General features: G+C 40.8%; 1 protein-coding gene across 1 annotated transcript; it reads right to left on the bottom strand.

The window, feature by feature from the left end:
• Window positions 1–4265: 4265 nt before the first annotated feature.
• LOC127383144 (amine sulfotransferase-like) lies at window positions 4266–14031 on the bottom strand. The gene is made up of 7 exons (XM_051615606.1): window positions 13946–14031; window positions 12069–12238; window positions 10536–10744; window positions 7116–7242; window positions 6420–6514; window positions 5668–5848; window positions 4266–4890 (listed from the first exon to the last, which is right to left on the bottom strand). Exons 2-7 carry the CDS (start codon window positions 12205–12207, stop codon window positions 4769–4771), a joined length of 873 nt encoding a protein of 290 aa, XP_051471566.1. The 5' UTR covers window positions 12208–12238; window positions 13946–14031; the 3' UTR covers window positions 4266–4768.
• Between the last annotated feature and the right edge of the window lie 1878 nt (window positions 14032–15909).

Raw genomic sequence — 15909 nt, 5'->3', positions numbered from 1 at the left:
TGCAGTTATTTTTTTATTATTTTTTTTATTCTGTGGAATTTTATAACACTTCAAGTAATGGTTGGTTCTGGTGCCCAAACCTATCAGCTGTAGATAGGCAGCACTAGTCACCTTTTAAGAAGGCATAGCCTTATAAAAGTCTAATGAGAACCATTTCCATACTATTAGGGTTAAAACTTTTGCTGTCATTGAGCATAACAGTTTCAAAATCACTAGTTCAAGTCTGTTGGAAAAAAAATCAGAATTAAGTCCTCTTTAAAAGTTTAGTTGATTTATTCAGAGGGGGTTTGTTGTGTTTTTATTCTTGTTTGTACATCAGTGAACTTCCATGGGGGAAAAAAACACTGTAGGAAAATTGGTTTTCTTTTGGGAACAGACTTTGGAAACGCTATCAGTGGAGTGCAGTACAAGGGTCTATAGAGTACTTACAGGTTTGAATGTAACAAGTGTTGTTTTAGTAGCATCTTGTTGGCAGCCCGTAAAGGTTGGCACAATGTGCAGTAAAGCCACACATCAACTCCTGGGTGTAACCATCCTGCAGAATTGCTTATGGAGCAAATGGAAAGTTTAGACTTGTCTTTTCTCACCTCCCAAAAAACACACAACCTTGTGAGAAATGAGGTGTTGAAACATGCTGTGTTTAAGACTGGATCAGCTAGAAGGATGACACTATGGATGAAGGTTCCAGAAGACAGCTCTCCAAAGAGAGGACCACCAGGCACCTCAGTGATTAAACACTGTGTACTGAATTTTAAAATACTGTTTGTGGACTGCCTTAACTGCGCCAGCTTCAACCTTTGAAGAGGATTGCACTAAAATATCACACTGCTTAGATTAATAATAAATGTATGAACTTTCATATTTGGAAATTCCATATTCAAAATGAGACACTTTATTCTGGAAGTAATTTAATGGCATATAAGATTTTCTGCTCATATCGCTTGAGAACGTCTGTTGAGGATGATCTCCTTTAACATGTTCCAGTAGTCTTTTTGTATTCAAGATGAATTAGTTTCTAGTAAACAGAAATAAATGTTCAAGTACCTTGTAAATATTTTTATAAATTAACCATGTGCCTTTGTTCCTACTGTCCTCTATTTGATCTTTTTAATTTTGCCTACACAGAACTCTAGACAAGCACCTAGGTTTAAATGATAATGTGTATTTCAAAGCAATAAGCAGGATCTGTATTCCAGTAGAGTTACCAAATATATTAAAAAATTGTGAGCTAATGTCATATTAAATCTGACTTTTCCAAAGATAGGGTTGGATTGAAAGCTTCATGATGACTACATCCAGCTTCCTGTGTGATTGCTAGTATGCTTTAAAATGCTGTTCAGCACCAAACTTAATTTACTTCTGGTATGTCTCATTTGGCTGCATAAAAAACATTTAACTCCTAAGGCTGCTTTCCATTTTCAGAGGTGTATGTTTAAAATGCATTATTTCATACAAGAGGTGAATTAGTTCTCTTCAAATCTGGACTGAATCCAAGAATGGTGTGTAATCAGTGCAAAATGTGGTAATCTGAGAAAATTTTCCAAGTGGGTCACTAAGAAGAATCATCTAAGTTTGAAAAAAATGGTTCTTGCTAGTGGTATTTCTAGATTAATCAGATTTTCTATTCTGTTTTCATACTAACATATTTATTGGTATTCATGCTGAGGATTTATAACAAGGATGTTAAAATTATGTCAAACAAGTTAAAATGTGAAAATCTATTTTCACTGTTGCATCTCGTGTTTCCAGGCAAAGAAAATAATAAAGGTTGAAGTGACAAAAAATTCTTAGAAGTCTGTTCCTCCAGGTCTGTGGAACAAGCTTCAGTGGCTCAATTTGAATGTCGAATTAGTTTAGTTTTGTTAGCAATTAACATCTGTGAAATAAAAGGGAATTTGACTGAGACTAAACTCTGCTATATTTCTGTGCTTTAGTTTGCTGAAATTGAGTGAGATCAGGTTTTTTTGGTGGAAAAAGCTTAGGTGCGATATTTAAAGTTTACTTATGTATTTTGGATTAGATTGAAGTCTAGTTCATATTAATCTAATACAGTTCCATTGATAAACTTTGATAGAATTTTAGTAAGTCAGCATCATGGTGCTGACAGCCTTGCTTTTAACCCTTAAAGTCCAAAGTGTACACCGTAATGAATCTGAGGAGATGATGAGTTGCAACACTGTGCTATGACCAGAGCTTATACAATTCTTACTGTGCTAAGCTTCTGGAATAGTTGTTGCCTGAGCGCTTACTAAAATTCAGATGGTACCCACCAAATCAAGATGCTGTACGAGTACAATTGTGGGCATGCTGCAAAGCTGTGGATTTTGCATCTAATTTATGATTGCATTGCAATCCACTTTAAAGCAAATAAAACCTAAGGGCCGTATATGTTTGCTGTTCGTTATTTTCTTGGCAAAAAATGGGGAGCCTGAAGTACATTTCCTGTGGGGAGAATCAGGTCCTATGAGACTCATATCCATCAGGCTACCTCCCATTTTTAAACTGTGTGGTTGCTGAAATAAATCCAAAGCTTGTTGGACCAGTCTATGCTTGCATCCAAGATACTGGTAGCCTAGATCTGGAGAGAAAGAGCAGTCATGTGAGTGCTCGCTCTCATTTTACAGAATCTGACATGGTTGGAAATACTACTTTTTCTACCTTTTTTTTTAAATCAGCCCTTCATTGCCTTGCAGCTTGGCTTGGAGTAGCAGGGAGCGGCTTTTCAGGTTCAATTCTTTGGCATAATTTCATTTATTGTTATTAACTCAACTTTACTTTCTGCACTGCATGTTCCTGAAATCAGCAACTGATAAAAATGAGGTGATACCTCTGAGCTGTGGTGTGCATTGTAAGAGGTTTCTGTGGCTTTTATTACTATCTTGATAGTTCCTGTCGCTGGAAAAAAAGAATTAAAGATCAAGGGTCCTACTTGTAATCAGGAGTTCTGTTTGCATTTACAGCAAACTCAGCAAAAGCCCTATGTTAGGCTTCTGACTTTGAACTGGCATTACCTTTGCTGTGGCCAGGGTAAATATGTACAGGTAGAAAAGATCACTGGTCCCCTTGTGGGAAGTTTGAACTCAGAGGTCAGGGGATGCAGTGGTAACATAAGTCACATAAGGTTTTTCTTGTTTTTTTTAACTTATCGTCTTTGTATCATGGATGCAAAGTTCCTGAAGGAAAGATGATCTCGCTGTGCGTTTGAAGGACATGGAAACATTCTTCTTGTGGGTTAATTATAAGAGGTCACCTTTGCCTATAGAAGCAGCTAACTGTGCAGTGCTTGAAATAATTCTGTCCAGAAAAAAAAGCAGGTAAAATATATCAAAAGGCTGAAATAGGTGGATTGAAAAAGAGAAGCAAGCTGGTCCCTCAGTACCAGTGAAAGAAGCAAACAAACAAGCAAAAAAGCCATTATTTGAACTGAAAGGGTATTTTACATTTTTGAAACAGTTTATGGAAAAGCCAAGGTTAGGAGCTCTGTCAAAAAACATTCTTTTGAATGTTTTTTTTAATTAGCAGTTGTATCCTGCTGTGGCTGGTTGTTGGGACCTTGATTCAATAGCAATCAAAAGCAAGAGAAGTGCAGTTGGTGCCTGAAAAAAAGTTGGAACAGAAGGTTTCCTCCTGCTATCATGTTCTTTCCCTCTGCACTCCTGACTGAAGCTGTGTTGAAAGGGACAGATTACTGCAGGTGAAAATAATACTAGAGGTGTATCAGAGACTTGACAGTGTGTGCATGGGGAGGGAAGGAGCTACAGCTCTAGTTTGTGAGTAGTTTCAATGGATAGAGATGAGAAATACACAGGAGTTGGACCTCCCTTTGTAAGCAATTTTAAAGTCATTACTGTCTCCAAAGGTGAATGTATCATAGAACAGATGCATGTCAGGAGTAGAGCTGTTGAATTTCCAAATATTTTTTAAGTCACTGATAGAAAAGCATATTGAGATATGTCTCTGTGCTTACCCTCCCAGGGGAAACCCGTGGGCAAGCCACTACATAGAGTGGAACCATGGACAGGTTAAGCCATGGTAGTGGGTTAATGAATATATGGGGAAGGATGTAGTCACTGATAACTGGTAGTTTTTACATTGGTAGCTCTAGCAGGTCATCAGGTATGGCAGAGCAGACGTTCATTTAAAAACTGCTATGACTATGGCTTGTGTTTTTTTCATTATTTCAAGTAGCAAATCGTCAGAAATGACCTTGAGAACCACAGCAGACAAAACAGTGAAGTGTTTCATAAATAAGCAACAACAGAGAATGGAACACAAAGGTCACTTTAATAGCAAAGGGTTGAGTATTGGTGCATACCAAATAAAAAAGGAACTCAAACATATCAAAGCATAACCACACCACAGCTGGTCAAGCTTACTTCCAGTCTGGACATTGAAGGTTCTACCAAAAGAAGCTTCACAAAATGCACCAGGGAAACATTTTTCAGGAAGCTTTCAGCCACACCAATCTATCCTCACTTGGTTGTCTGTAACTCTGGTATTATTGAAGTGAATAACAGTCTAAGCAAACATGAAGAAAGCAAGTCAGTTTACTAAGATAGTTAATTAAATACTTAAAATACCCCATGAAATTACCAACAGGAAACTGGTGGGATTTAATAGCTTCCTCAGACAACTTGCATTATGTGATGGAGTTATCATTGTTATTATTTCTAGAATATAGCTGAAAATATATGTGTTTTCTTCTTCCAGAACTTCACACATGTCCATCCAGTACAAACACCAAAGGATTATGAAACTCAGAACCAGCCTACATTTCATCAGTATCCCAGACAAATTTGATGGGCAGGGTCTTAATCTTCTCTTTAAAAACTTCATCAAACCTTTCACTCTGTGCCACTGTCATTGTGTTTTTCCAGTCTCCAACAGTGCCTGAGGAAAGACACAGCAAAGGGAGGTGAGAAGCAGAACGTGCACCTCTGCAAAGCCCACTGGAAACACTGAGTGCTAGTCTTGGGAAGCAGTTCCTGGCATCCTTAACATCTCCTTGTTGCTGGCCAGCTAGCTGAGACTCTGCACTCTTTTGAGGAAATGCTTCCAAACCTAGGTGCTATGAATAATATGAGGCATAGACCTATAATCCTGACTCCTCATGAAGTTATTAAACTAATTTGTTCTGGTGTTTTACTGATTCTGTTGAGATCAAAAGAGAAATTGTTTAAAGCAACAGTGCTCATTTTTCTCTCAAGGCACCACTCTCTTTAATCTCTGGAGGTCTTCTCCCTGACTGAGCGTTACAACATCTTAGCAATGCCCTGGAGCCCAGGAGTGTCATGTATGGACTCAGAGGGTAGTTGTCCAAGAAGGTCTATGCTCACACGATTAAGGTGACTTGCCTTAAAAAGTAAGAAACAGTAAAAAAAAAGTATTAGCTTACCCTGGCCTTAGTACAACCCTGAAATCTTTACCTGTATCTGGCAGGCCTGTTACAACCAGTGTTGCAATCTGTAAATTATTACCTTTTAATTATCCTCAGGAAAATATTATAAAATCATGGATGCCACACCAATAAAACTGCTCTATTTGCCACTGACATGAACTCTTCCCCTGAAAATGGAGCATTCCATCTAAGACCAGAAACCCTAGACTTATCTTACACCAGGAAGTTTGGGAGCAAATAGCTGTTGCATCAGTCTGCTTCCACCTTACCTTTTCTTAGGAATCTACCCTTGTCTTTTGATACCCATTCATCTGGCAGGTTCTCATAGTTTGCCCTGGGATCTTTTCTCATGTTCTCAAATGTAGCCTGTCTCACAACACTGTCCACTTCTTCTTCACTCAGCTTCTTGCCCACAAAATTGCAGATCTTCAGCACAGCACTTCTGAGATCCTGCAATGTTACTTTGAAAAGTCATGATGATGCAAAGAACAAAATGCATACAGCAGTGAAATACAGGATAATAAAGGACATACACTAGGGTGCAAAACCTGCATCTCAAGTTAGATGGCCTGGCAAAGTCACCCCTGGAATCACACCTCCCACTCAGCCTTTGGGGATCTTGTCAATCTTTTCCTAGAGAGGGGCTGGACCTGAACAACCCCAGGCTCTGAAAGCCGAGGGACCCATGCAGTGGCCCATGGCCTGGGCTGTGCTGCTGTGGCTGGGACACTCTGGGGTTTGCCCACCAGAAGAAGGGCAGCCACCTGGGAGAAATGAGAATTCTCACAAAGCTATGGGCAGCCAAACTACCTAAATAAACTACCTAATAATTGTCTAGTAATTGATATGACCTTGAACGAATGAGACAAACGACTTCATCCTCTTGGAAGTCTCACTTTGAATCTATTCCACAATGGATCACGAACTTTTCAATATAAAGTGTAATTATAAAGAGCTGTCCAATACTGCACACAATAATGGAAGAGAATATCTTTAACACAGTGATGTTAATTGACCTTACCTTTTTCATTTCTTCATAGGTAAGGAAGAGTATGTTGAAATCCTCTGCATGACTGTACCAGCCTGCAACGTGATCAAACCACGAACTGCCAAGTACTTTGCAAGGGAAATTATTATTAACAATAAAAAATAAATAAAAAAAGGAGAAATACTATTAACAGCTAATAGTAAAACAGTAGGATTATCAGTCATTTAGGTCTTTGAAAGTGTTTTTTAAAATAATATTGTTTGATAGTGTGAGGGACGCATGCTCCCAGTCTTTGTGACAGTTCTCTGAGCTAATGTGGCACATCCCCTTTTGTCTTGAGTAATCTGAACTAATCTTGGCAGAAGCAAAAAACTTCTTGTCTATCTTTGCCATATGGTGTCTATGCTTCTGGGTTCAGCTCCACTAACCAAGCACAGAAAGTGTTAATGGATTTTCAGTCATAATGTTAATATTCTGAGTCAGCATCCAATTCAGATAAAATAAGCAGCTTGCATGTTGTTGGAAGAATCAAAGCCATGCCTATGCTACTCTCTTCAGACCAGTTTAAATTTGGAAATGCTCAGCCAGCCTCTGTAGCTTTGTATTCAGATCACAGTACAGCTGAGGATAAGCTGTACTGTAAATTTATATTTATTGATATAATTGATCTCTCTTCAATCCGAGGTCATGGAATATGATTTGGGCTCTTTAGTAAAAAAGATATCCTACCTTTGCCAGCTAAAAATCTCTCCATAAAAAGGTTAAAATCTGGTATTTCCTCTAGTGTTTTCATGAATTTGGAGAAGTGGTAGTAAGAAACCATAACATCCTTAGGGTTCCTGGTCACATAAATAACCTGCAAAATAATAAGAAGACTAGTTTTAGAGATCTTAAGGGATTCCATTACTCTGACTGCATTTTCCCATCACTTCTCCCTTGAGGAGATAGAATGCATCCTCAGTAAGTTTGCAGATGACACCCCTGCGTGAGAGTAGGGAGGCTCTACACAGAGACCTGTACAGGATAGATCGATGGGCCAAGGTCAGTTGTTTGAAGTTAAATGAGGCCAAGTGCTGGGTTATCCACTTGGGCCATAACAACCCCATGCAATGCTACGAGCTTGGGGAGGAGTGGCTGTCCAGCAGGAAGGGACCTGGGTATTCTGATTGACAGGCAGCTGAATATGAGCTAGCAGTGTGCCCAGGTGACCAAGAAGACCAATGGCATCCTGGCCTGTATTAGAAATTGTGTGGCAAGCAGGACCAGGGAGGTGACTGTCCCTCTGTACTCAGCATTGGTGAGACAACACCTCAAACACTGTGTCCAGTTTTGGGCACCTCAATGCAAGAAAGACATAGAGGTGCTGGAGCGTGTCCAAAGAAGGGCAACGAAGCTGATGAAAGGCCTTGAGAACAAGTCTTACAAGGAGTGGCTGAGGGAACTGGGGCTGTTTTGTCTGAAGAAAAGGAGGCTGAGGGGAGACCTCATCCCCCTCTACAGCTACCTGAAAGGACATTGTAAAGACGTAGATGCTGGTCTCTTCTCACAAGTAACTGGTGATAGAACAAGAGCAAATGACCTCAAGCTATGCCAGAGGAAGGTTTAGACTAGACATTAGGAAGAACTTTTTCACTGAAAGGGTTGTTAGACATTGGAACATGCTGCCCAGGGAGGTGGTTGAGTCATCATTCCTGGATGCATTTAGAAGTCCTCTAGATGTGCTGCTTGGGAATATGGCTTAGTGCTAGACTTGATGGATTAGGTCTAATGGTTGGACTAGATGATCTTAAAGGTATTTTCCAGCCAAAGTGGTTCTATGATTTTGTGATTCTCCATTGCTGGAAGTCTTCAAGGGTAGGTTGCATGGCTCTCTGAGCAACCAGATCTACTGGGAGATGTCCATACCAATGCAGGCAGGCTAGATCTAGATGATCATTAATGTCTATTCCAACCCAAACCATTCTATGATTCTATTATATAGGTCCCATTAAAAAGCATGTAATAGCAGTTTGAAGTTGACAATCACATTAGGTAAATTCTGAATAACGTGGTGCTGTGGATTTGTTTATATGTGGTGACATTTCTGTAGTTGCAGTTGTTGAGTGCCTGTGGCTAACTCTCTTCATGGAATCAGTGTTACAGGATTCAGTGACACTGTTTTCTTATGCAAGGCAGGCAGGTTGCAGTAACAACACTAGAAAATCATAAGGTTGATTCAGTTTCACACTTCTGTGTAAAATTACAATGAAATTAAGAAGAATATATTGGAAATTTCAGCTTTGGTAGTGTTGACAGCACCAGTACTCTGTGACCTCAACTCCTGGCCTGTGATGCTTGTGCCAGAGGCAGCGTGCAGGCAGATTTTTGAATTATATGTAAAAGTCCTGGCATCTTAAAAGAGAGAGATGTTGTGGGCAAGGGTTATTTTGGTTCCTACTGACTCCTGACCACACAAGAGCTGCTACCTTGGGCATAGACCAGGCATTACTAGTGAGATGGGCAGACTCCTCTGCCTTTTGACTGGCAGCATGTGCCAGCTTCTACTAAATTTCTGCCTATTAGCGGTCAGTGTCTAAGTAGGAAGAGAAAATAGAGCCTGGCATGTTGCCCTTACAAGATTACAAGTGTTTGCAGAGAGAGACAGAAGAATCATGCTCTCAGGCTGCCTTTCTATCTGGGTAAAACGTCTGATTCCCACTTGACTGAAAATCTATCTAATTATCTTTAGCAAAAAACAAAACCATTATTTCCAACTGTATAAAATGAAAATTCCTAACACATTGCAAGACAACTCAATAAGGCCTAATTCAAAAGCCCTGACCTCAAAAGTTATTCTATGGCTTGATAGAAAATACAAACAACCTTGAGTGACATACTCAAGTAGAGGTGGAAAAGATCCCCTGCACAGGCAAGATTTTTGTGAAGTCACAACAGTTCCCTTATTTTCTGACATGTGTGCTCTGTGTGATTTTGGGGCAACTTTCTCATTCTTTGCTGGGTGTTGTTTGGGTGTCAAATCTTCTGCATATGGGCTTTCACCTATAAACTTCACTGGTACTGTGAAGAAAACAGTGAGCCCGTTGCAGTTTCCTGCTGCACCTGTATGTGTGGGGAAGGTAACAGCAGCACCAAGAGCTTGCCTCCACAGCCCATGTGGGCAGAGCTCTGCCATGGCTGTCTGTTCCCTCAGCTGTGGAAAATCCCGCATCAGAAGTAAGAATGGAGGGGACAGATGTCATTTGGACCATTATAAGAAAGACTACCAGAAGTATGAGATCCCTGGCCACAGAGAAAAATAAGACAGCTAAGGCAATTCCTGGTGTCCTGTTGGAAGCAGGCATCCCATATACATCTTCAGACTAGTCTGTATGTCCATGTTCTGTCATTGAGCTTTAGTGTAGTAGTCATGTGGTTACACCTGTCTCTAAGGAAGTATTTTCCATGGGAGACAGGCCCTGAGCTATGGCACAGTTTGTGATGGAGAGTCCAATTCAGAAACTCACAACACCAAGGAACAAGAAAAGGCAGTTCTCACATTCCCTCTCTACCTCCTAATATCCCATCCTACTAATATTTTCAGTGTGGGAGACTTTTCTTCAGACTTCACTGGAATCACGTTTTCTCAAGGTGCAATCTTTGATCCTGGCATATTCCCCTGATGTTACAGAATCACAGAATGGCTTGGGTTGAAAGGGACCTTGAGAATCATCCAACCTCTCTGCATGGGCAGGGACACCTCCCACTAGACCAGGTTGCTCGAAGCCACATCCAACCTGGCCCTGAACACTTCCAAGGAGGGAAACACAGGGGCAAACACAGATACTCTGGGCAACTTGTGCCAGTGTCTCACCACCATCATAGTGATTAGTTTCTTCCTAATGACTGGTCCAAACTGCCCTCTTCCAGTTTAAAACCCCTTGTCCTAGATGCATCACCCCTCTATCAGTGTTGAGGCTGAGAAACTGGGGAAAGGAAAAGAAAGAAATGGGCTTTAGAAGGTCCCTGATCTCCCCACATATATGAAGCAGGTGATATTCAGACTGAGACATGGGGAACTGAAAGAAGAAAAAAAGGTGGGATTTGGACCAATTCATTGGGGCAGATTGGCAGGATTGGTTTTAAGGAAATTGTAAACATAACATTGCTTACACGTCCTCTTTTGTTTTTCAGGTCTCTTGGAACTAGGTAGTAAGGCAGGTGGGTGGCAAGAACACGAGGCAAAGGAAGTTTTGTATAATCCCTTTGTTTTAAATTGTATTCCAGCCATGGGACTCTGTCCATGGTCTCCATATTTTCTGTTCCATTACGGTGGCCTTCATGAATTATTAAGCTCAAAATGTTCTGAGTCCACACAGTTCCTAAGAAGAAAAACTTTTTATTGAACTTTGCTTGATAAATTTCTTTTTTAAAATTAAAGAGAGCATATCTTTATTAACAGAGCCTCTGCAGAGCTACAGTGAGTTTCACCACACAACTTAGGTCTGTCCTCACTCTCTTGTCACAACATGAATTGCTGCATCTCTGTGGGCCACACAGCTAAAAATCTCTCATACTTGGCAGATCTGGAAAAGACCTTTGCTTCCAGAACTCCTGCAAAGTGTTGTGATGAAGTTGTGAGCTGGTAACACCATGTTTTTAAAGCACAAATGATCCCCATGAAGCAAAGGCTTGTGGCAATAGGCTCTCTGAAGTTCCTTGGGGAAGGTCAGTCACAGGTGCTGGCAGGTATGATCTAAAAAGGCAGGACCCTGAAGGTGGCTGACTGCTGTGCCAGTGTGTGTTCATGTGGTAATGGTGGGAGACAAATCCAGAAAGGTTAGGCCACTTGGGCAATGAGTAGAACTGTTTAGATCCAAGTCGTCTAACCTTCTCAGCACTATACTAACATTGGTTACTTTTGCTTTTTAGGCCATAGGCCAGTAAAGGTGGACACTTGGGAGAATTCAAATCAATGCAGAAGAGAATTGAATTATTGCTGTAGGTTACCCTGAAGAAGTACAGAGAAAGGCAGGCATCTGAAACTGAAGCCTAGTTGTTAAGACCACATCTGGGAAGGAAGCTCTTGGTTCTGGAGATTAGACTGTACACATATTGTGGATTTAAAGTCACTGGGCAAGATAAGGAAATAGCCCTAGGATTCAGAGGAACAATATTCAGTGATTTCACAGCTGTGTTTACTGCCTTGCTCTGCTTTGCATAATCAATCCAGACAATTTTTCTGTGCAGTGATAGAGATTCAACAGAAGGATTGAAAGGTACCTTAGACTGAAGGATGAGAGAAGATGATGGGACTGGGTAGAGAAAAAGGTGTGAATGACAGAAAGAGACCTTCTGTGTGATTCATGACTTAGAATCATCTTCCAACTCCTCCTTCTCCCAGGGCAGCCCATCATTTTGGAAAACAAAACTTCCCCTTCCAAAGATGTGCTCATCCCAGTGCCATAATGTCATTACCCCTTAAATACTCCTTCCCACCCTCCTTCCTCTCTTCCGTACTTGGGCAGCTCAGCCCAGTGCTGCCCAGCGATGAGCTAACATTGCTGGAATCCCTGTCCCCTCGCTCGTCACCCATGACCCCTCCGCAGGCTTCTTGTATCACTTCTACCTTTGCCATAACCACACCTGCTGCCATTCCTTCTGGGCTTTGCTTCCCCCCCCCCTTTAGAAACATTCCGTTCTTACCTGATTTGGGGTAAGTTGTTATAAATATGTCACTGTCATAGATTTCAAAATCCTCTAGGGAAGCTACATACTCAGGTGTAGTTTCTACACCAAAATAATACCCTTTGTACTCGAATAGATATTTTTTTGATGGTTCCATTGTTAATCTGTTGTCCTTATAGGCAAATAACCTGCAACAAGAAAATATAAAGTTAGATTATTTCTTTGTTTGTCATGTCACAGAAACAGCCAAACAAACAAACAATCAAGTAATTCAAACAAATAACAAAATGCTGGCAGATTTTAGCAAAATGCATTTCAGTTAAAATCTGCAAACAGTACACTGAAATTTCTCTTTCAGATTTTCAGAAGAACATTACTCAGGATACATTTCTAGTGGGGAAAAAAAATATATATATATAGCAGTCACCTTTACTCATACCCAGGTTTATGCTATGCGTATGTAAAAACTCATGTAACTCAAGGAAACATATACAAACATAATTTATTTTGATTCCTCTGGGATCCAAGTGACTTGAGTTATCTTTAGGATGTCAGTAGAGCTAGCTTGACTACTGAGCTCTCATTTTGAGTTTTGTGACTGAAACGGTGTTCAGAATGTCTTACTGTAATTTTTGCCTCCTTCTACTTATCCTCTGTCTTGTTTAGTAATGTTTCTTTGAGCTAAACAAACATCCATGGGTTTCTGTGAGCTTAACATCTTGAGCTCTCCCTCCTTGCTCTGTACATGAGCCATTTTTTAAGATCACTAGTCAATGCACAAGCCTTGGCAGAAATGACATGAGCAAGTTCACGTCCAGACTTGGGTACCACAAGCATTGTCTTATGTGGGTTAAAATATATTTGGAGAGGGAGACTTTCCTATCTGGAATTTTGTCTGGATGTCGGTCCCCTGCCTTCCCTTCACAACGCAACCAATCCCATGCCTTCTTGGACTGATGTGTTTGCCATTGCTCCACCTTTTGGATATCAACCTTGCCCCACCTTCAGGATATCACCCTTGCCCAGATTTGTTGAATCAGCCGATTGTGCAAGACATGCCAGCCAGGCTATCTGAATTCACCACAACAGGCAATCCTTGGAGCTGGGGCTCTGCCTCTCCTTTGCCTTCCTGGTCTGTGAACTGGCTGGGAGTTTGTTGCTGCCCAGCCCTGTGATGCCCTGCCTCACCCCGTGGCGTCTTCCCATGCCAGGAGCTGTGTCTCTGGTGGGAGCACGGTCTTTCACTTGCCCTCCTGCTCTGACCCCTCAGAGGGCACAGGGATCTCCAGTGGCATGGCTGCTTGGGCTCATTGGCAGGGGAAGGTGGTAGCCACTGCCCACACTGGGACTTCTACAGATGTATGAAGAGACCATGAAAAGATATACCACAGAAAAAAAACAACCCTATCCTGTTTCCTTGAAAGCCTATTAATGATCTGTACATGACGAGAGAAAAAATAAACATTCAGGTGTTCTTGTACCAGCAAGCTAGGCAACTCAAAAACTCATCTCAAAAATCAGTTTCCAAATGCAGACACAAAGGTGTCTGCCAGTGAAATTCCTAAATCCACAATGACCACACACTTTTATTCTCCTTAGTTAATTATCTCACAGCTATGACTCCAATTTCTTTGTTGAGTGACACAGAAACGCCTGTGTTTTCCATGATGTTGGTTTCCACATCATCACTGAGATAACACCACCTGGACAGCCGTTCTCATCTCAAGCATTCACCAGCTCTAGCCCGTAGTTCACGGAAGCTCTTTCTGGAAGTACTTGCCAAAATGGTCTACAAAGATGTCTATATACAGTTATTGTTATTATTTTACTGAGAGGGTGATAGTTCATCATTTAACTCACAGATATACCACTGTAGTAGTTTCAGGCTTACTTACCTCCTCTGCTCTCCGTTCAGTGCCCACGGAGATGTGTGCTACTACTTCCCAGCTCAGTGAATGCAAGTAGCTCTTTCTAATGTTTCTTTTATAACTGAGACGTGAACCCGTGCTGGTTGGCTCACTTTCAATATTTGCTTATCTCTAACACACAGAGATTAGAGAACTAATATAACTTGCGAAAGAGTGAAAGCAGTCCAGAAAGAATTTTTTTAAATCTTGAAATGCTCATTTTGATTTCTATTCCTCCTCTTATTTATCTACAGCATTATTGAGGAAGACTGGAGAGGAGCAGAAGGGAATACAATATTTTGCTTTTTGCTAGATTTTGTTTTGGTTTTGTCTAGGTATTTTTCCCTCACTTTTGTTGAACTTTTGCCCAAATAGTTTCGTATCTCCAATCTATGTGAGACAGTAATCCCCTAGAACAACCTGAATCCACCAGTCCACCGAAGAGGCTGTTCAGACTGGTCCAGCTGCGTCTCAGCCATGAGTCTGGAACGAGCTACTTGGGTTAATCACGTGTGTGTGTTCTTGTTGAGTTTTTTATGAGGTATTTTATAACTGAAATAAAATAATGCCTGAGATGTTTCTCACTGAAACCTACACTCGAACAACATCACAAAGAAGACAATTTTGTTACCCAGGTCTGTATTGTGTTTTGTATAAGATCAGTTCCCTAGGTAATCCCCAAACTTGCAGAGCCGATCAGTCAGGTTGGTCAGCACATGACTGAGTCAGAAGGAGGAGCAGGGCTGAGATTCTTTTCACCACAGAGGAAATCCTTACAGTGGAAAATTAAGCCTGTTCTGCCTTGCTTTCTGCTCCCATCAGGCATGCCTAGTACTTTGTAACTCTGAGTTCTATTCCAAATGCTTAATAATGATGAAAGACAATACCAATTGATCCTAAAATTAGGTGAGGAGGTGCTCCACCAGTGTCCCAGCACCTGGCACATCACTCTGAAGAACTGGTCCCACATCAGCTTTGTGAACTAGCTGGGGAGCCAAGAAGGTACGAGTTAGGTTAAGAAGGGGTATTTACCAGTGAAAATAAATAGCATGTAAAGCCATTTGGTGATTGAAGAGATAGTGAGTGGGGATAGCATGTGAATCCTAAGGATACTGTAAAACATTGGCATTCTAAATTTAGGATTTGACCCTGCTTGTCAGTAACACTGAATTACAGACTATCTGCAGTTAATTGAACCTAGGTTTCATGTATATTCTCTTTTTCAGGGTAAACAGTCCATTGCAATTTTAATAATTAACTTTGGGATCTAAACACCTAACACATACTTGCACAGTAGGTGCAGTTGCACAAAGTTCAGTGGAAGATTGGGAAAGGAAATGTAAGGTTTATTGTATAATTTAAAGAAAACCCCTGTTCTCAGTGCTATTAGCATTTTACATATTTTTCTGGTTGTTTCCTCTGGTGCTTCACATCAACACTTTTCTGTACTTACTCATCACAGTTCTTTCACAAGTCTCTACAGTGACAGCACACTGGTGCAGTTCTGAAGTCCCCTATGCAGACAATAGACAGGCCTTCTGCCTACCTATACTGTAATGTTAAAATGTAAAGTCGGTTCCTAAATTAGGCACATGGAATCCCACAATAAGTTTCACGTAAGTTACTGCAAAACACATTCAACAATGTCATAGCAAAAAAAAAAAGGGCAAACTAAATTAGATTTCTTCAGCTCTCATTTCAGGAATAGGCAAAGGAACAGATTTTTGCCCACCAACTGAGGGAAAAAAAAAAAGTTTGTAAGGCATTCCTTTATTTTAGACATGCCTCAGATACTACTACATACCAACATTTAGTATTGACCCTTATTGCACAAAATCCATGCCAAAGATCATGATGCCTGAGTTACCAAAGAAGCTTCCAAGTTAGCGTTACCTAAGGGCCACCATCAGAGTGGAAGGCTAAGTGAAGCCATTTCTCATTAAGACTGTGTC

Source organism: Apus apus, chromosome 3, assembly GCF_020740795.1.
Source record: "Apus apus isolate bApuApu2 chromosome 3, bApuApu2.pri.cur, whole genome shotgun sequence".
Lineage (NCBI taxonomy): Eukaryota > Metazoa > Chordata > Aves > Apodiformes > Apodidae > Apus > Apus apus.
The sequence above is the reverse complement of the archived record's forward strand: the minus strand, read 5'-3'. Positions and strand labels throughout refer to the sequence as shown.